We start from the raw sequence: 20,689 nt of genomic DNA, 5'->3' as shown, positions 1-20,689 counted from the left end.
TGCTGCTTGGCCTGCTGTGTTCATCCAGCCCTGCACCTTGTTGTCTCTGTCTATGTTAATTTCTTTAAGAATATTACAGTCCTTCTCCCTGATTCCAATACCTATTAACTCCCTGTTACTAGTGAACACTGGCACAAAGTATTAATTTAGAATCCTACTTGCGTCCTCTGGCTTTGTGCACAAATTGCCACTGTTATCCTTAGTAGGCCCCTGCCCTTTTCTGATTATCCTTTTATCCTTAATGCATTTATAAAATAACTTTGGATTTCCCTTTATTTTACCTGTCTTTCTTTATTGTCTTCTTTATGCTCACTTAATTTTCTTTATAAGCTTCCCTTTGCACATTCTGTACTCCTGTTGGGTTTTTGAGCCCTTGGTATCTACTATAAGCCTCACTTTTTATCCAATCCTGTGTGTGTTTTGATATACAGGGTTCAGAGGATTTGTTCATCCCACCGTTGTCTTTATTGGAACATGTTGGCCCTGTACTTTCCCTATTGCTTTTTTGAATGTGTCTGACTGCTCTGACACAGATTTACTTAAAAGTAAATGCCCCCAGTCCACTCTGGCCAAATCATACCTGATCTTATTAAAATTGGCCACTCCCCAATTTAGAACTTTAATTTCAGGCCCATGCTTGTTGTTTTCTGCAACAATCTTGAATCTAACGGAATTGTTTTTTCATTTACTCATGGGATATGAGTGTCATTGGCTGGCCAGCCTTTATTGCCTGCCCCAGCTCCTCTTGAACTGAGTGGCTTGCTAGGCCATTTCAGAGGGCATTCAAAAGTCAACCACATTGCTGTCGGTCTGGAGTCACATAAAGGCCATACCAGGTGTGAATAACAGTTTTCTTTCCCTGAAGGACATTAGTGAATCAGATGGATTTTTCTGATGATCAGTAGTGGTTTCGTGGTCATCAGTACATTCTTAATTCAAGATTTTTTTTCGAAAAATTGAATTCAAATTCCACCACCTGCTGTGGTGAGATTCAAACCCCGAGTCCCCAGAACATTTGAGATAACAAGGTGTAGAGCTGGATGAACACAGCAGGCCAAGCAGCATCAGAGGAGAAGGAAAGCTGATGTTTCGGGTCGAGACCCTTCTTCAGAAATGGGGGAGGGGAAGGGGATTCTGAAATAAATAGGGAGAGAGGGGGAGGCAGATAGAAGATGGATAGAGGAGAAGATAGGTGGAGAGGAGACAGACAGGTCAAAGAGGCGGGGTTGGAGCCAGTAAAGGTGAATGTAGGTGGTGAGTTAGAGAGGGGATAGGTCAGTCCAGGGAGGACGGACAGGTCAAGGAGGCGGGATGAGGTTAGTGGGTAGGAGATGGGGGTGGGGCATGAGGTGGGAGGAATGGTTAGGGAGGCGGGAACGAGCTGGGCTGGTTTTGGGATGTGGTCGGGGGTGGGGAGGTTTTGAAGCTTGTGAAGTCCACATTGATACCCTTGGGCTGCAGGGTTCCCAAGCGAAATATGAGATGCTGTTCCTGCAGCTTTCGGATGGCATCATTGTGGCAATGCAGGAGGCCCAGGATGGACATGTCGTCCAAGGAGTGGGAGTGGGAGGGGGAGTTGAAATGGTTTGCGACTGGGAGGTGTAGTTGTTTGTTGCGAACCGAGCGTAGGTGTTCCGCAAAGCGGTCCCCAAGCCTCCAGTTGGTTTCCCCGATGTAGAGGAGGCCACAACGGGAACAGCGGATACAGTATACCACATTAGCAGATGTGCAGGTGAACATCTGTTTGATGTGGAAGGTCTTCTTAGGGCCTGGGATGGGGGTGAGGGAGGAGGTGTGGGGCAGGTGTAGCACTTGCTGCGGTTGCAGGGAAAAGTGCCGGGGGTGGTGGGGCTGGAGCGGAGCGTTGAGCGGACAAGGGAGTCTCAGATTCTCCAGCATCGGCAGTTCCTACTATCTCTCCCCAGAACATTTGCTGAGTTTCTGGATTAATATTCTAGCAGCAATACAACTAGGCCATCATCTTCCCTAGTCATGCTTGCTGTCTGCAAAATACTCCCACACTGATATTTCAACCACTTTCCTGGCTTCATTACCTAAAATTAAGTCCGGTTCACACCCTTTCTTGCGTAGAGGGCCTTCTACACCATCCCAATTAATGTTTGGGAAGTTGATTTCCCTACTATCATGACCGTATTACTTTTACAGTTCTCTGAAATTTGCCTTGACATCTGCTGTTCTATTTCTCTCGGACCGTTGGGATCCTTCTCTGCTAGCAATGTGATTGCTCCTCTTTGGTTTTTAAGTTCTACCTATCTGATTTCATTTGAGGAGCCTCCTAAGATGTCATCCATACTCACTGATGCAATTGATTCAATGTTGTGACACCCTCTCATCATTTATCTTCTTTCCTGTTTTGCTGAAGACCCTAAGCCTGGAATATTAAGCTGTCAATCTTGTCCTCTCTCAACCATGTCTCAGTAATTGCAATTACGTCACATCTCCACGTTTTCATTTTTGCCTTCAATTCATCTGCCTTGTTTGTTAGACGCCTCGCAGAAAATAATACCAACCAACCTTGCTAAACTCCCTTGGCTTATAATTTCTATACCTTTCTGACTCCCTTGCTGTCTCTTCTAATTTTGGTCATTCATCAAGCCCTGCTGAACCTTCTCTCTGGGTCCCACCCTCCTGCCAAGTTAGTTTCCATCCAATATACACCAATGTACAGTCTCTTTAAGAGAACTATTCAGTTAGTTTCATGCCATGGTCTTTCCCATAAATCAGCAAATTGAAGATCTTGAATCAGTATATGGGTCTAACACATTCGTAACTTGTTTGCAGTTAATGGTTGTGAAATGAAATCATTTCTGTAGAAACTCACCCCAAATCCTGAATTTTTTAATATGGTTTACAGTTTTTGTAATCTGGGCCTAATGTACATCAAAAGTATGCAACACTTTTGTGTCTAAGTTATGGAAACCTTTGCAAAAGCTTTAAAGTAATCATTAAATGTACAGTTGTTTATTTACCAACAGATGCTTTAGTAATGCCACGACCAAATCTTAGTCACCAGTGGCTGTTTAATAAAGCTGGTCTCCCATTAGTGGATGTAGTGGTGGACCCTTACCTTGCCATACACCTGCGACCTCACCAATGCGATGGTGTGATCTTCTTATATGAGTGTATAATGGGAATGAGGTAAGCAAGCCTGTCTTCTACTTTGTGGAATGGGTATATATGGGATATTTGTGTCTAAAACTAGTTGATAAAATGAATTTAGGTTGTTTCAAGTCATTGACAGTCAATAACACTTCTAATTTGCAGGGCATTTTTCTCATACAGTACTTGTGAAATCTAAAGTCTTATTTCTGATCTGGTATGTTTCAAATGAATAAATTTCTAAAATATAACTTATGTTTGTTAAAACGAGTGTATCATTCCACCAACGTAAGGAATATGACTACAAAATTGTCTTGCAATAAATATTTTTTTAAGAAAAATACATGGCATACATTTTGTGCCCTGCCCAAAGCTGGAATATGTGTCAGGTTAAAGTTCAAAGTTACACTAAAACAAATCTTGAAATTTGAACCGTTGCATATGCTTTGTGCAAGTATAGAAGAGTGATGACCTATTGTATTACTGTAATTTGCAGACAAGTGTCACAAGTAGAAGGTGTCATTTTAGGCTAACTGCTGCACAATTTCTAATTCATGTTACTCTGAAACCCGCAATTAAGGAGGACTCTGCACTAGCTATTGATATTTATGGGGTTTAGATTTACATGTTTTTGTGCATGCAGTGCATACATAGTGCTACCAAATGGGGCAAATATTCACCCAAAATCTCTGGTACAAGAGTTCCTGACTTTATTTTCTAATCTTGCACATAATCCATTGAGTACCAGCCATTTTAGGAAGGAAAAGCTCTGTGGTAGGTAATATTATTTTCTGTTCCTAAGTGGCTCTTTCCAAACCTGTTTTATATTTGCAAATAAACATAGATATGACACATTTTGTTACTTTTCAATGTTTGTACTTGCCTTAGAAGTTGATGTAGTTTGGATGGTTTGATTATACTTTGAGATTACTCTATATAACTATTCTTTCCAGAACAACTGGCAGGTTTGGTGCTATCTTGGCTGATGAAATGGGTCTAGGGAAGACTCTGCAGTGCATCACATTAATTTGGACTCTGATGCGGCAAGGACCTTATGGAAACAAACCTATAATCAAAAAGACTCTTGTCGTCACACCAGGGAGTCTTGTAAAAAACTGGGTCAGTGAATTCCAGAAATGGCTTGGAATGGAAAGGCTGAAAGTTTTTGCAGTTGATCAGGTGATTTAACAGCGCTGTTACTGTTTCTTACTATTTTGGTGTAGTAATGGAATTACTACGTTACAATCAGGTGAGAACAGATGATTCAGGTTCCTTTTTAACCTCAGGACAAGTATTTTTATTTCTTTTTCGACATAGCTTTCTCATGTCAAAATAAAGGCAACTAGATCAAAATGAAGGAACTGATTATAAGATTTTCACAACATTTTAACAGCATTCCCTTGAAAGTGTGCAACTCTTGTGCGCATGGCGATCAGTATCGGCATGCTAATTCAGTTCTGGAAGTTGCTGCTGTGCATGGACCTCAGAAGCCTGTGTAGCTGGATAAAATTAGAAGCAATGCTGCCTATTAACTCTTCGAAAAATAATGAAATGCAACATCAGAAATGCACAAAGGCAGGTCATAAGTTTAAAAAGGAAGGGTGTGTCAGGTACAGACAGGAAAGACTAAGGATACGCAGTTTAAGCATCATTTGAGTCCTTGAGGGTGCTGTATTTTTAACCTGAGATTACGATTTTTAAAAAATTTTTGTTGTCTGCAGCAGTTGTGAAGTTAGTAGATATTACTGAATTCACGGTGAATGGTTGTTTCACTGGTTTGTTTGTTCATTGAGTGCTTTCGTTCAAGATGATTGTGAGGAGTCTGAGAGATAGAAAGAGTGAAAGCTTTCCAGATTCTGCTATTATGAATCCCTTGTTCCATTTCTTCTGGTCTGCTGCTCAAAAAGCTATTGAAATGGGGTTCATGGATATATTCCCAAGTCACATCCAATTGTGTTTCCAAGATGAACAGTTGCAGGAAACTGTTGATACTTAGTATAAACACTTATAAGTTAAAGGAGTTGATGCAAATTTATTGTTGCTGATTCAGTTGTCTGATTTGATGTTTGTAAACAAATGGTAATTTCAATGCAGGCTGTTTTGTTTATCCTGCATGTGGCTCAATCTGTGGTCAGGTGTTCATGGCAGCCATTTTAGGTCAGTATTTGCCCTCTTTTAAAAGCCATTTTATTCAATGAAAAGCCTCAGATGTAACAATTGGCTGATGGAAGTTAAAATTTGGTCATCCATATTTGCTATCATAACAACTATTATGAATAATAAAAAGCTAGAGCAAGAATAATAATTGGTTTGTAAGTGATGAATCCAAATGCCATATACACACCATCATAAATATTCTGATAACAACAAATAGACTTTCCTTTTTCATCAACAAATAGACTTTTCCTTGTTGCTTCTCCAAAGCAACAAACTGCTGCAACATGTGTAACATGTATCTCACTGTAATGCCTTCAGAAGCAGGTGAGAAATGAGTGCTGCAAAAGGAAATGAAATTTGCACAAGACCTGCAATGGCTCAAGAAGAGGGTCCACCACCTTCTCGAGACAACTTGGGATGGCAATAAATGCAGCCAGGTCACCCAGGTTTCAGAAACAAAGTTTTCAGAACATTGTAAAACAATATCTTTCTTGCCACTTGTTCATTATTTGCAAAAAAAGTAGTGGTAGAAAATTACATAACTTAATAGGGGGATATTTTTATTTTGAGTAGAGCAAACACAAACTGAAACACTGACTGAAATTTAATTTGATCACATTAGAGTTGGCATGATGGTGGTCATGGCGGGAGAATTAGGTGGGAATATTCACAATGGATTCCCAACTTTAGCAAAAATGTCCCTAATAAATTTGTGGGAAGGACTCAATATAAGAATCCTACCTTAACACCGGTTATCTCTGATCTAAGCACTGTTTACTAGTTGCTGAGGTCAGGGATTAATTGGGAGCTGCACAACGTTCCCAAGCCTCCCAAAGACCAATCAGCAGCCCCCTATTGGTTTTTCCAGATGCCCTGTGGGATGTTCACCATTGGTAGCCACTCAGTGACTGATTGAGGGGCTGTGCATTAGGACAGGAAGGGGATGCCGAAAGACTTTTGATGGATGAGGAGGAGAGAAGATTGAAGAAAAGCTCTTAAAAACAAACTGGAATATGGGCTGTCTAAAAAGATAGCAGATGATTTGGGAGCAGTTTCAAGTTGTTGGAAAACCTCAGGGTTTGGAGCACTGAATAGGCCAAGACAGCAAAGGCACAATAAGGTTTGCAGCAAATAGCACGGTCATGGGCAGGGAAAAGAAATAGAAGTCGGCAATCTGTAATGAATCTTGTGCCATACCTGAATTAGCACTTGAATTAGTCCACTTCTGAGATAAGTGTCATTAAAAGACCCTCTATTTTCTCATATATTGGCATTAAAATTAGCAGCTTTGCATAGGAACACAAATGATAGAAGATTAGCCATGATCTGGTGTTGAGAAAGACACAATGATCTGCTATAAATCCACCCAGTCATGTTACAAAGTAAAAACTTGCCTGAATGATGATTTCTTTGCCCATTTGTTTACTTTTTATTTACTTTGAAGGACCACAAAGTGGAAGACTTCATCAATTCTCCGCTGTACTCTGTCCTCATAATCAGCTATGAGATGTTACTGCGATGCCTAGAACAAATTCAAAACTTTGAATTTAACCTGATAATTTGTGATGAAGGTCACCGTTTAAAAAATAGTTCAATTAAGACATCCACAGCAATTCTTAGCCTCTCTTGTGACAGAAGAGTGATTCTCAGCGGTAAGTTGTTCTTAAATCATTAAAAAGCTGGAAAATACTACACAATTGGGCATGCAAAGTTGCTCAGTGGTTAGCACTGTTGCCCCACAGCGCTAGGGACCCAGGTTCAATTCCACCTTCAGGCGACTGTGCAAACGCCACACAGACATTCTCCCTGTGTCTTACATGGGTTTCCTCCCACAGTCCAAGAATGTGCAGGTTAGGTTGTTTGGCCATGCTAAATTGCCCATAGTGTCCAGGGATGCTCAGACTAGGTGGATTAGCCATTGGAAATGCACGGTTACAGGGATAGGGTAGGGAGGTGAGTCTGGGAGGGTTGCATTCAGAGGGTTGATGGGCCGAATGTAGGGATTCTATGATTCTACGAATGTAATATTCAAAGAAATCAAACATCTGAGCGATAGCTTTTCTCTTTAAAGCTACGCACTTTTGTTGATTAAAACTCGTATCTGTTGTATATAGCTGTGCTTTGGAGTAGAAGGAAGGATCTCACTGCCTTTGGAGGTTTAGTTGTCATGCAAATGAAGCAAATTACATGCTTCTGAAGACACAGAACAACCTTGCAACCTGTCTTTGTTTCCTTCCTCTAGAAACAAAGCCCTACTGTTGGTTGTAACTATAATAGTTTCCATGAATTAGACTGATAGTAATAGTGATTTTGTAGAGCAGAACTTGAAATTGCTGCAAAAAGAAGCACTTTTGTCTGACCTTTTCATCTTGCCCTCATCAAGACATTCATAAGAATATCAATGTAAACAAAATAACATTTTATACTGAAAGAGAAGAGAGTACTGATCGATAGGCATTAGTAATCTCAAATTTTCTGCTTCAGAAGGGTTGTTTGTGACCCTGAATTGTTATCAAGAACAGCCTACTCTTTATTTTGGCAGTTTTACAGCTTGTCTCAATCACATGTTTTCTAAACTAGATCATTGATGTGCAAAGATAAATAAGGAGGTTTCATAATTTACTTCTATTTGTTTACTCTACCAATGATAAGTTATGTTTGTGTAATGTCGCATTTAATTAGTACATCTTAATACCTCTGTCCATTTAGGTACTCCAATACAAAATGATCTTCAAGAGTTTTACTCTCTAATAGAGTTTGTGAATCCAGGAATCATTGGCTCCTCTTCCACCTACAGAACGATTTATGAAGAGCCTATCATCAGGTCTAAACAGCCCTCTGCAACAACAGTAAGATGTAATATTTGTTTTTTAAAAGTGAATGCGCAAACTCCATTCAGTGAGACCTTCCCTCCCCTCTGCAGACAAAGCTTCATGTGGGGATATAATTATAGTTGTTAGTAGACTTCTTTTAGCTCTTCAGGAAGTCACTTTTTCAGTGTGAATTTGGGATGTGGATGTCTGTAGACTATGAAGCACGAACTTTATCCCAGTTGACATAAATTCTGTCTGTAATGATAATCCACGAAGTTACTGGTGAGTCATTAAGTAGTAATCAAATAGTCATTTGGTAGTAAAATGTTTGAATGTTGTTGAGATTGTGGGTTGAATTTTACCACGAATTGTCAAATTTGGCAAATTTCCTGGAGTTTGTTTTCTCTTTTTCCTCATACTATTTTCTGAAACTTGCCTACTTACCTATGTACCATACTTCAGTGGCTCTCCACTTTTTTTTTAACCTTCTCTTTTGCCAGAGACCACAATATTTGTCCCCACTGGCACCTACCAGGATTCCTGGTACTGGCACTATTTTTTTTAAACATAGCTGTCAGCGAGGAGTTGCTGTTCAACGTGCATGCAGTGCAGTGGGAAGAAAAGGAAATATTTCTCAGGGCATATAGGTGGCACAGCAGACACTTCATTGCAGATACAAGTGCATGTTTGTCAATGTATTGACATTTAAGAATCAAGGTAGATAGGTTACATATAATAACATTATTCTATCTTAGAAGCCTCCATAAGGGAGTGCTACTCTTTCCCCAATGCCTAGTACAGCACTGTTCAAAGTGGGACACGTACCGGACTCTTCAAGCAGTTGAAAACCATCACTTCTATTTAGCAACAGCGAAAGCAAAGAACAAAACACAAATAAAAGATAGCTTGGCTTCTGGGAGCAGCTTACCATTGAGCAGCAACAGATTTACAGTCAATGAGTAATCAGTACACCCAGATCACATGTACTGAAGTGACTGCCAATTAAGTCCAATCTGGCTTGCTGCATGTGGCGGCGCTGCATTGCTTTGTCTCACTAAGTGTTCCTAGCTCTTCAAGTCCATTTTGTCTTGTCTCTGCATGCTCCACTTCTGCACAGCTCAGCACAGCATGCTTAGATTGTGTAACAGACTGTCTGAACTGTAAGGCATGGCATCCTCCGCCCCTCCTCCCCCCCCAACACTCAACTGTCTCCAGACAGATCCAAGCATTGGAATCTCATCTTCAGACCTATTGTCTGCTCCGCTGTGGCCCTAATTAAAAATACGTCACAGTCTATCTATGCTCACCTTGGTCTAGAGGTTTTGCATAATGGAGACATCAGGCATGGTTACAGAGTGTAATCCTTGTCTCCTGGTAACCATCCTTGTAAGGCATCTGATCCTTTATGGTTTAGCGTAGCCTTCTGTACAGTGGGTCATGGAGGACTCTAACAGGAGGGCCATGAAATACCTCTACATAGGTCTTTGACATAGGGAGCTTATTTTGATAATTGCAGTACAAATCATTTTGTACAAGTACAGTAGAAGATTATAAGTGCTGTATGATTATTGATACTTGCCCCCATACCCTTCACATCACTAGGATTGTAAACAATTACGGTTCAAGGTGAGAGAAAATCAGATTCATGCCCTTGTGGAGCCTATGCGATCTTGGGCAAACACAGAGAATACTGGAGAAACTCTTCAGACCTGGCAGTAACAGTGGAGAGAGAAACAGAGTTAATGTTTCAAGTCCAATATGACTCTTCTTCAGTTTTTCTTAGTAGACTCAAAATGTTAATTCTGTTTCTCTCCACACAGATGCTGCCAAACCTGATGAGTTTCTCCAGCAATCACTGTGTTTGATCAGATTTCCAGCATCCGTAGTATTTTATCTCTGTGAGATCTTGGATTACTTTTTGTAGCACACTGGTGCAACTTTTAAGGTTGCCTGTGATTACATTTGCTTCTCAGAGATGACTATCTTCAATCTGCAATGATCAGTGATGTGGTCAAAATTGCTTGTGACCAACATTTGTATTCCGCACAGTTGGACACTGCATACATACCACATACTGGGCAATACAATCACATGTGGCTTTGACCTGTACTGTAAAAGTTCCTGAGTAATGCAATTGCCCTTGAAGGGCCTCATATCAGTCAGAAGTAGAGCCTGAGTGCTCAGACAGGAGAGAACACTTCTTCATCTTCTGGTGTGGTACTGCCATTTTCCATTTCCATTGCACATTTGTGATTCGCATGAGTATGGATGGCAATGCAGGTTGCATTCAGTTCAGTTTGGTAATCAAGGGGTCCCCTCGAAGCTGCATTTTCTTTCCTTCCTGACACTCCCTGTTGATCCCAACAGTATCGAGCTTGCACGTATTCCCTCGGCTTTCTTTGTCATTTGATTTGATATCTCAACATTACTGTCTGAGCTATGGACTACAGCTTAACTATGCCAACCATCATGCTGCACTCTTCACACTTCATCTTGGCCACAGAATCAAGAAATTATATAGTACAGAAGAAAACTCTTTGGCCCATCGAGTCTGTACTACCAAAAATATGCCACCTACTCAAGCCTGCTCTGCCATTCAGTATGATCATGGGAGATAATCAAGTTTAAATTCCTAATCCTAACCCTGCCCCTCCCCATATCCCTTGAGCCCGCTATCCTGCTTCTTGAAGATGCATAATATTTTAGCCTCAGCCACTTTCTGCAGTAGTTAATTTCATTGCTCACTACTCTCTGGCTGAAGAAATTTCTCCTCTCAGTCCAAATAGATTTACCCCTTATTCTTAAACTGTGCCCCTAGTTTCAGACTTCCCCACCATCAGAATCCATCTAGTCATCTAAGCAATGTAGTCCAGTTGGAATTTTAAGGGTTTCTATGAAATCTCCTGTTATTTGTCTAAATTCCAGTGAATAAATCCTAGCTGACTCAATCTCTCCTCATACATCAGTCCTGCTATCCCAGGAATCAATTTGGTAAACCTTCGCTGCACTCCCTCTATTACAAGAACATCCTTCCTCAGATAAGGAGACTAAAACTGCTCACAATATTCTGGGTGTGACTTCACCAATGCCCTGTATAATTGCAACAAGATATCCTTGTTTCTGTACTTGAATGCTGTTGCTATGAAGGCCAACTGTAGCTTGCATTCTTTACTGCCTGCTCTGCACCTGCATGCTTACTTTCAGTGACTAGTTAATGAGGACACCCAGATCTTGCTGAACATTCCCATCTCTCAATGTACAACCATTCAACTAATAATCTACTTTCCTATTTTTGCTACCAAATTGGATAACTTCACATTTATCCAATTATACTGTATCTGCCATACATTTGCCCACTTATTCAATCTGTCCAAACCACACTGTAACATTTCTGCATCCTCCTCATAGCTCACGCTTCCATACAACTTTGTGTTAGCTGCAAATTTTGCAATTTTACATTTACTTCACTTATCTAAATAAGTTACATATAATTTGAGCAATACTGATCCCTGCAGTACCCCAATAGTCACTGCGTGTCATTCAGAAAAAGATCCATTTATTTCTGTCCATTTCTATTTCTTATCTGCTAATCAATTTTCTATCCATCTCAATACAATACCCCAATCCCATACAATTGAACTTTACACATTAATCTCTTCTATGGGACTTTGTCAAAAGCCTTCTGACAGTCCAAGTAAACCACATCCATTGACTCCCCTGATCAACTCTACCAATTACATCTTTAAAGAATTCCTGGAGATTTGTCAAGCATGATTTCCCTTTTGTAAATCCATTCTGGCTGTGTCTGGTTTTACTACTGTCTCCTAAGTGCTCTGCTGTAAAATCATTAAAAATAAACTATAGCACCTTCCCCACTACCAAAGTCAGGCTCACTGGCCTATAAATCCCTGTTTTCTCTCTACCTCCCTTTTTAAATAGTGGGGCTGCATTAGCTACCCTCTACTCTGTAGGAGTTCGTTCCAAAGTCTAAAGAACCTTGGAAGATGATCACTAATGCATCCACTATTTCTAGGGCCACTTCCTTAAATACTCCGGGAGGTAGATTATCAGTCTTCAATCCTATCAATGTCTTCAGTACCATTTCTCTACTAATACAGATTTGTTTCAGTTCCTCCCTCTCATTAAACAATGTGTTCCCCATAATTTCTGGTGCAGTATTCGTGTCCTCCTCTGTGAGAATTTAGCTTGTGAACCATTTCTTTGTTCCCCATTATAAATTCCCCCATTTTTGACTCTAAGGGACCTATCACCAATCTTTTCACCAGCCTTTTTCTCTTTACATAGGTATAGAATAAAAACTTTTACAATAACTGCTCCCCCCCCCACTTCTTAATCAATCTCTTGGTCCTCCTTTGCTGTTTTCTAAATTGTACATAATCCTCAGCTCTATCGTTCTTTTTCTTGCCAAATTGCATTCCTCTCTTTTTTTATTTGCATCTAATACAGTCCCTACCTTCCCTTGTAAGCCACTGTTTGGCTGCTGTTCTCTTTGCACCAGACAGGAATAAACAATTCTTATAGTTCACCCTTTCGCTCTTTGAATCTTTGTCATTACCTCTCCACTGTCATTTCTTTAACATGTGACATTCCCCAATCCATTGTAGCCAACTCCTACCATTGAAGTTCCCCTTATTAATATTTAGGACCCTAGTCTCAGAATCAACTACCTCAGTCTTCATCTTAATGAAGAATTATATCATATTACAACATTGGACTTCTTGCTTGTGGACCCCACAGCCTTCAGGACTCAATATCGTGTTCAATAATTTTAGAGTCTGAGCACCTTCTTCAACGTCCTCCCCTCACCCCATACTCTAGGCATTGTCATTACATAGGCTGCTTTTCGCCACAGCCAACCTATTTTCACCCATTAAAAAAAACCGAAAGAACTGCGGATGCTGTAAATGAGGAACAAAAACAAAGATGCTGGAAAAGCTCAGCAAGTCTGGCAGCATCTGTGATTTTTCATCCATTAATGGTTTCCAATTAGCAGCTTTTCGCTCTCCCTGGCGCTCAATTATCCATTCCTTTGTCTGCTCCACCTCTGTAATCTCTTTGGGTTCAATCTCCACCGACTGTTTACACCACCCGCCTCATTCAGTGCTCCTATTACCTCCCACTGTCCAAAGATGCCCACGGTTAAGTGGAATGGCCATGCTAAATTGCCCTTGGTGTCCAGAGATATGGAGGCTAGGTGGATTAGCCATGGCAATGAAGGTTTACAGGGATGGGTGGGATGTTCTTTGGAGGGTCAGTGTGGATTTGATGGGCTAAAAAGTATGCTTCCACACTGTAGGGATTCTATGATTTATTTTTCTAGCTGTATATTCTGTGTTTTGGTTTGTTTATTTTCTGTGTTTTAAGATGGCACCAGAGATTAGCAACACTAAATAATACTTTTCACTGTATTTGTAATAAATACACGTGACAGTATATAAATAATCAAATAAATCAAGGTGAGATTAGATAATAATGGAATGATAATACACTTAAATGGATGCAAATAAGCCCCTCGCTACTTACGATTGAGATTCTAATATTACTATTCAACATTAGAATTAGACTTTTTCTTCACAACATTAAGAATGCCATTTCTGCCAATCTCACTCAATTTTTCCAATTGACCTGATCATTCCAGCTTCAGATTCTGCACGTTTTGACAAAGGCTTTCATCTTGCACTCATCAGGGCAACTTGCAAGAAGTACAAATGTACAGGGAAAACAACATTTGTATTGTATGAGAGGAGAGTACTGATTGATTGGTTGGCAAGTGCACTCTGGTTAGTGGAGAATGAACAAGTTAATTTGGCTGACAGTTAACTGACAAGATTTGTTCAAATTTTCTTTACAGCAGCAAAAGTAGTTAGAAGGAACATTGTCTTCATTTCCAGTTCCAGATTTTAGTGTGCCATCAGGTGTATGCACCCAGTCCTTCCTTATTGACTACCCACGTATACTTTTCAAGCAGTCGGTTTCAGACTAGCTTTGGTAGGCAGTCTGCACAGGCTTTTTGTTCACAGAAAGGAAGGACACATTGCAAATAAAGCATGAACTTTCAATTGTCGAACTTTCAATTGATATAATTAAATCTGTTTGTTTTAAGTTGGGTTTCAAATTGACCATTTAAGAACATCACAAAATGTGTTTTTTTTGTTTGAAGACATTTTCAGCAAGCTAACAAGTTTAACATATACTGCTATTCAGATTCTTGGTCAAAACTACATATAGCTAGGTCTGAAAAGCTGAAGAATAAACAATGCAGTCTTGTTTGAAAACCATCAATTCAGGAATTCTTTCCTCTGCATCTCAACATTCCAGCTTTAGCTGTTTTGCCATTTCTTTTTGTCTTTAGGATGAAAAGCAGTTGGGTGAAGAGAGAGCAACTGAGCTCTGCCGATTAACTGGATTCTTTATACTTCGACGGACACAGGACATCATTAACAATTACCTCCCTCCGAAGACTGAATGGATTGTCTTCTGCCGCCCAGCTGTACTGCAGCTTGAACTTTATCAGAAACTGCTGGCATCCCAAGCAGTGAAATCTTGCCTGCAGGGAAGTTTGGAGAACAGCTCCCACCTAATATGCATAGGGTTACTGAAAAAACTCTGCAATCACCCTACACTCTTCTTTAACTCAATAAAGGTATGTGCTTGAAATCCTGCCGAGCAGTCAATAGTGAGTATGTGTGACTTGTTTATTTGTAAGTAGATCATGTATGATGTTATACATAAATAATTTCTTATCCAAGAACAGGTTTGAACAGCACCAAACTAAAACAACTGCAATCAATGTGATCCAAAATGTCAAGGGAGCTGCCTTTTTAAAGCTGCAACGTCCAGAAAATATATTTTAAGTTTTTTTTAATTTTTATAGATTTAAGTTTCTTAAGTTTATCATTTTAATGCGACCTTTATTAAGTAAGCAAAAAGCATTTTGTAGAAAGAAATTTCAATGATGTGAAATGCAGATTTAATTTCTCCCGGTCCCTTTAAAGATCCATGATATGGTATGGAGGAATGCAGTAGAAACTAGACATTAATCAAAGAGTATACAAGAGAAAACCACCCCAGGTGACCAGTTCTAAAGGGGAACACTGGGGCCATGGCAGCACACAGCCAATCTTTTTATAAGCCAGAGGAAAGAGAAGGAAAAAAGGGCTTTTAATTACATTAAAATATGTATGCATGGCAAGAGATCTGTACTATTTTATGCAATGCATATAGCTAATGTCTCTTTTAGTTAAAAGAGAATTCCGTGTCCCCTGCTCACCGAAAGTCATCCTTAAAATTTGATGTTTACTCTTTTTTTGATTATGCCTATTGACATCAAGACTGTGAACTGTGTTTGACCTCTGCCCTGAAATGCTTGTCCTGGCTTAGTTACTGGGAGAAACTGACTGCATGTAGTGAAGGTCAGAGCTGAAGTATTTAAAGTACACAGTTTCAGAACTTGGTATGGCATAACCAAATCAAATGTGTGCCGACCTGGACACGATGTTTATGTCTCTTTTCTGGAGGGGACCCCTTTAAACACACTTCTCGCCTCATTTCTTTCTAAGTTCTCAAGGAAGCACCGTAAATTGAAAAGCAAAGTGCTGTTGCAGAGCACTCGCCTAGAGAGGTTATATATATTTTAAGCAAACCTTTGCTATTAAAGTTGAATGTTTAGTCCATTGGGCTACTCAATGTTTTTCTTCCATTTCTTGTAGCTACTCTTGGAACTCTGCTGGGATTTTGGTGTTTTTTTTCTAAATGCTCCATAAATCATCACCATATAAAGACATCTGTCCTTAAACACAATTTCACAAGGGAGTCACAGAGCCCCATGGGCTAAACAATGCATTGCGTTAAGATCCTCAATCACCAATCGGAGTTACTTTAAACTTTGAGAAAACCTGACTGGGTGCGTTCCATCAGAATGACTGAACTCCGCAAAATGCTTCCTCTTTGCTTCTCTTGCATGCCTTTTTTTCACAGCTCACACTTTGGGAATGATTGTGTTTCTCCAACTTAAATCAGAGTTAAAAATTGATGTTTTTTAAAAAAATTAAAGGACAAATAAAATTCACAGTTCTGCATTGTATAAGTGAATTAATTGTGAATGATGCAATAGGTGGTTAAATTAGGAACTTAAATTATCATGCGGTTCTGAATGAAAATGAGTATCAGTTGAATATTGGAATCTTTTATTGAATTCATCTTCAGATTATATTCAAAGCTATGTAATATGTTGGAATTGGTGGAAAGGGGAAGGCACCATCAGAAACACTAGTAGGGAAGATCGCGCTTTCTGAACAGATGCAATGGAGACTGAGGAAATGGGAGAATGGAATTGATATGTTTCCTGATATATTTTGCAGTCCATCCTGCTGTTTGTCAAATGGTGTCTCTGGCAAATTTCTATAATTTGATTTTTACGGCCAACTCTAACCTCAAGAATGGAAGTGGTTTTAGCTTTTTTTTTCAATCATTCATGTGATATGGATGCATTGGTATGGTCAGCATTTGGTGCCAATTCTGATTTGGTATCTTGAGATGATGGTGGTGAGTCATCGTGGCCTGTTTAGTGAAAATACTGACTGTTAAGAAAGGCGTTCCAAAATTTTGACCTCGCGTCTATGATGGAGCAACAACATGATTCCAAATCAGCAGGGTGTGAAACTTGGTGCTAGGGGCTCTTCCAGGTGATGACGTTCTCTTTAGCCCAGTCTTTTTGTTCTCCTAGACAGTAGCTTTTAGAAGCTTGCAAAGTGTTGTCCAAGAATGTTCAGCAAGTTGTTACATAGTCATACAGCACAGAAAAGGCTCTTTGGCCCATCGAGTCTGAACTGACTTATCAGCAGTAATCTCACTTTCCGGCACTTTGCCCATTACCTTGAATGTTATGACACTTCAAGTGCTAATCCACATACCTTGTAAAGATTGTAAGGTTTCCTGCCTCTACTGCCCTGCCTGGCAGTACAGTCCAGATTCCTACCTAACTCTGGATTTTAAGAAAAGGTTTTCCTCAAATCCCTTCTAAACCACCCGTCCTTCATCTTAAAATTATGTCTCCTTGTTATTCACCCTTTAACTATGTGGAACAGCTGCTTCCTGTTCACCCTGTCCATGCCCCGCATAATCTTATACACCTCATTCTGGTCCCAGTTCAGTCTACTGTGCTCTAAAGAAAACAAGTGAGCTGATTCAGCCCTCTTCATAGTTGAACTTCTTCAACCCAGGCCACATCCTGGTGTATCTCCTCTGCAATCCCTCCAGTGCAATCACATCCTTCCAATAGTGTGGTGACCAGAACTGCACACAGTACTCCAGCTGTGGCCTAGGCAAAGGTTTGTACAGCTCCAACATAACCTCCATGCTTTTATTACTTTTAGGTGGTCCCATTGCAATCGCATTGAATGGGTTCAGGCACTCAGGGTTAAGATGTTGGATGGGATTACAGTCAAATGGGCGGCATCATCCTGAATAGAGTGGAACATCATGCATATTGATGAAATTGCACTCATCTGGGCAAATGGAGAGTATTGCAATTTAAGGATACTGGGTAGGTCATTTAGAACTGAGATGAGAAGATAACAAGTGAGTGGTGAGCTTATGGAATACTTTGCTACAGAAAGTGGTTGGGGCTAAAACATTGAATGTATTCAAGAAGGAATTAGATATAGTCCTTGGGGCTAAAGGGATCAAAAGGTATGGGGAGAAAATGGGAACAAGGTACTGAGTTGGATGATCAGCCATGGTCATATTGAATGGCAGAGCAGGTTTTGAAGGGTTGAATAGCCTACTCCTGTTCCTATTTTCTATGTTTCTGTGTTGAAATGCTCCCCACTTGCTTGGACACGTGCAGCTCCAACAACACTCAAGAAGCTTGACACCGTCCAGGACAAAGCAGTCCACTTGACTGTACTACATCAAATTCAGTCTCTCCAGTGCTCAGTAATAGCATGTGTATCCATCTACCAGATGCTCTGCAGAAATTCACCAAGGCTTCTTATACAGCACCTTCCAAATCCATGATCATGACCATCCAGAAGGACAAAGGCAGCAAATACATGGGAATGAATACCACCACCTTCAAGTTCCCCTCCAGGCCACTCACTATCCTGATTTGGAAATATATAGCCATTCTTTCAATGTTGCTGCATCAAGATTCTAGAGATCCCTCCCTAACACCAGTATTAGTATACCTACAGCAAATGGAGTACAAAGTCAGCTCACCCACTTTGTCAAGGGCAATTAGGGATGGCTAATAAATGTTGATCCAGCTAGCACAGCCACATCCTATGAATGAATAAAACAAAATATTCACACAGTACTTCCAGTGTATTGCTGACAAAAAAAATGTTTATTGCACAAAAGAAAACAATAAAACATATATGATAATTTGAATGAATGATGATGATTTATTGTCAATTGTACTCTACAATTAACAACACAATAAAATACAGTGGAAAAACTTCAGCTGTCGCCACAACTTGACACCATTCGAATACTTCAAGAATAAAAAGGCAAAGCTGAAAGAAAGCCCATCTTCGCATCGCTGCCTTCACCATGAGTCCCGAGCCCTGAGCTGGCCGACCAATAACATCTGCGCTGCCACTTGTGCCGTACCCGCCAATGTCGGAGGTTACCACTTTTCCGACGTCTTCTCGTCATTGCTGGGCCCACCCTGCTGATGGATTGCCAGGACCCTGCAGGACCCACACTCGTCCTGCAAACAGGCGCCTCCCGACTCCACTGCAGTCGCCACCTCATCTACAACCAGGAGTCTCCACTCCGGGCCTACCATGACCAGTAGTCTCTGGCTCCGCTGCTGCTTCTGCCTTGCCAATGTCTGGAGCCCCTACTCCAGGCACACCACACTGCCATCGCCTCACCAAAGCCTAGGGTCTCCGCTCCGGGCCACTACAACCAGAAGTCCCTGACTCTGCTGGAGCTGCCACCTTGCTGGTGCCTGGAGTCCTCGCTCCGGGCCCAATACAACCAGGAGTCCCGCTTGCCAAGAATCCTGCTCCTGCCACTCCCTCTGCGATGTCAACCCCTCCATCGCCACCGACAGGAAGAAGACGAAGTAAAAGAAAAAGAAAGAAGATAAAAGAGTAAGGAAAGAAGGGAGGAAGTGGCTGCCTGGAGTGGACGGGCTCAGGAGCCCAAACATTGCCTACCTTGCCAACACCACCAACTTGGATCTTGGTAATTCGTAATTATTCGGTAATTCAAGTTCCCAAATAATACAAAAAAGTACTATAAATCATTATTGCAACCTTAACTCATTGCTTTCTGTTTGCAAACCAATACCAAGTTAGTATTATTTGCATTTCTTACTTGTAGCTTTCTTTTGCACTACATGCCTGAATTTTTGCAATAAACATCCTATAAAGCACGTATCAAATGCTATTGAAAGATCAAATAAACCACAGTGACTGCGTTCCTTTATTTATCTGTTTGGACACAGGTTCTAAGAACTTTATTCACTTGGTAAAACATGACTTACCCTTGAAACGAATCTCCACTGATTGTTTCTCACTATCCATGCATCTTCAAGTGCTCAATAGCTTTTGGCTCAAATGATGGTTTTTCAGAATTGCCCAGAGGAAACAGTCGGCATGGAAAAACTGGGTTAAATGGCCAACTTTTCTGCTGGAACCTCGTGTTGTTCATAAGTAGAATTGAGCCAGAAGGTGGTGTCAGTTTTGAGTTACCTTTTGTATTGTTACATAATCTTAGGTGACAGAATAGATAGTACAGTTGACTTTAGTGCTATTGGCTAAAGGGGATGAAATCAGCTGTTTACATTCCCGTTAAATCCCATAGCTTCTGTTGTAATGTACGTGTGTGTAGGCATCAAATGCAATGTCCTTATAATGGATATGACTACAGCTTTTCACAGTTCAATCTCATAGAGAAGACTACTTTGTCAAGTTAGGAGCAGAATGTAGTTAATGCCATTGACCTTTACTCCTCCATGCTTCAGCTGAAGTCTTATTCAAAAGGAACAGCTTCATAATAGCCAGTTGCTTGGATGTGCAGAACTTGAATATTGCTGAAAAAGAGAGATTTTTTTGCTGATGCTTTTTGTCTCATATTCATCAGGCCAACTGCAAAAGTGCTAAATTTCAAAAAACCACATCAGTTTATATATGGGAAAAACTGTGCTGATTAGTTGCCAAGTTGACTTTGATTAACCGCAGCATTGTCATGGGGAAAGCAACTAGGGACTTCTGAGTTCCCAAACTTCAAGTGATACAAAATGAGGACACAAAGGTTAAACATATTCCTTATGTTGACAGATAATGTGTCTTTGTATATGAATGTATGTTGCTTTGAGCAAACATAAATGAGCCACAGTTATGGTTTTGTGATACAGTGGTAGTGCCCACATCTCTGGACCAGAAGGCTTTAACAATAAGGGGTAGACCTTTAGGACATGCATGAAGAGGGAATTCTTCACCTAGAGGGTGATGAGCCTGTGGAATTCTCTGCCATAGAAACTTGAGACCAAAAAATTGAAGACTTTCAAGGAAGATGTATATATAGTTGTTATAACTAAAGGGATCAAAGGATAAAGGGTGAAAGTG

The 20,689-nt window shown here is 40.4% G+C and overlaps 1 protein-coding gene across 1 annotated transcript in view; it reads left to right on the top strand.

Annotated features, from left to right (window-relative positions):
• Nucleotides 1-20,689, top strand: part of rad54b (RAD54 homolog B) — an 84,874-nt gene that overhangs the window by 60,429 nt on the left and 3,756 nt on the right. The window contains exons 3-7 of the mRNA XM_020530045.2: nucleotides 2,997-3,159; nucleotides 4,074-4,299; nucleotides 6,722-6,929; nucleotides 7,987-8,126; nucleotides 14,464-14,754. Of these exons, the coding sequence (XP_020385634.2) occupies nucleotides 2,997-3,159; nucleotides 4,074-4,299; nucleotides 6,722-6,929; nucleotides 7,987-8,126; nucleotides 14,464-14,754 (1,028 nt within the window). The remainder of the gene's footprint in view (nucleotides 1-2,996; nucleotides 3,160-4,073; nucleotides 4,300-6,721; nucleotides 6,930-7,986; nucleotides 8,127-14,463; nucleotides 14,755-20,689) is intronic.

This window comes from Rhincodon typus, chromosome 4 (assembly GCF_021869965.1).
Source record: "Rhincodon typus isolate 14 chromosome 4, sRhiTyp1.1, whole genome shotgun sequence".
Lineage (NCBI taxonomy): Eukaryota > Metazoa > Chordata > Chondrichthyes > Orectolobiformes > Rhincodontidae > Rhincodon > Rhincodon typus.
This window is presented reverse-complemented; position numbering and strand designations above follow the sequence as displayed.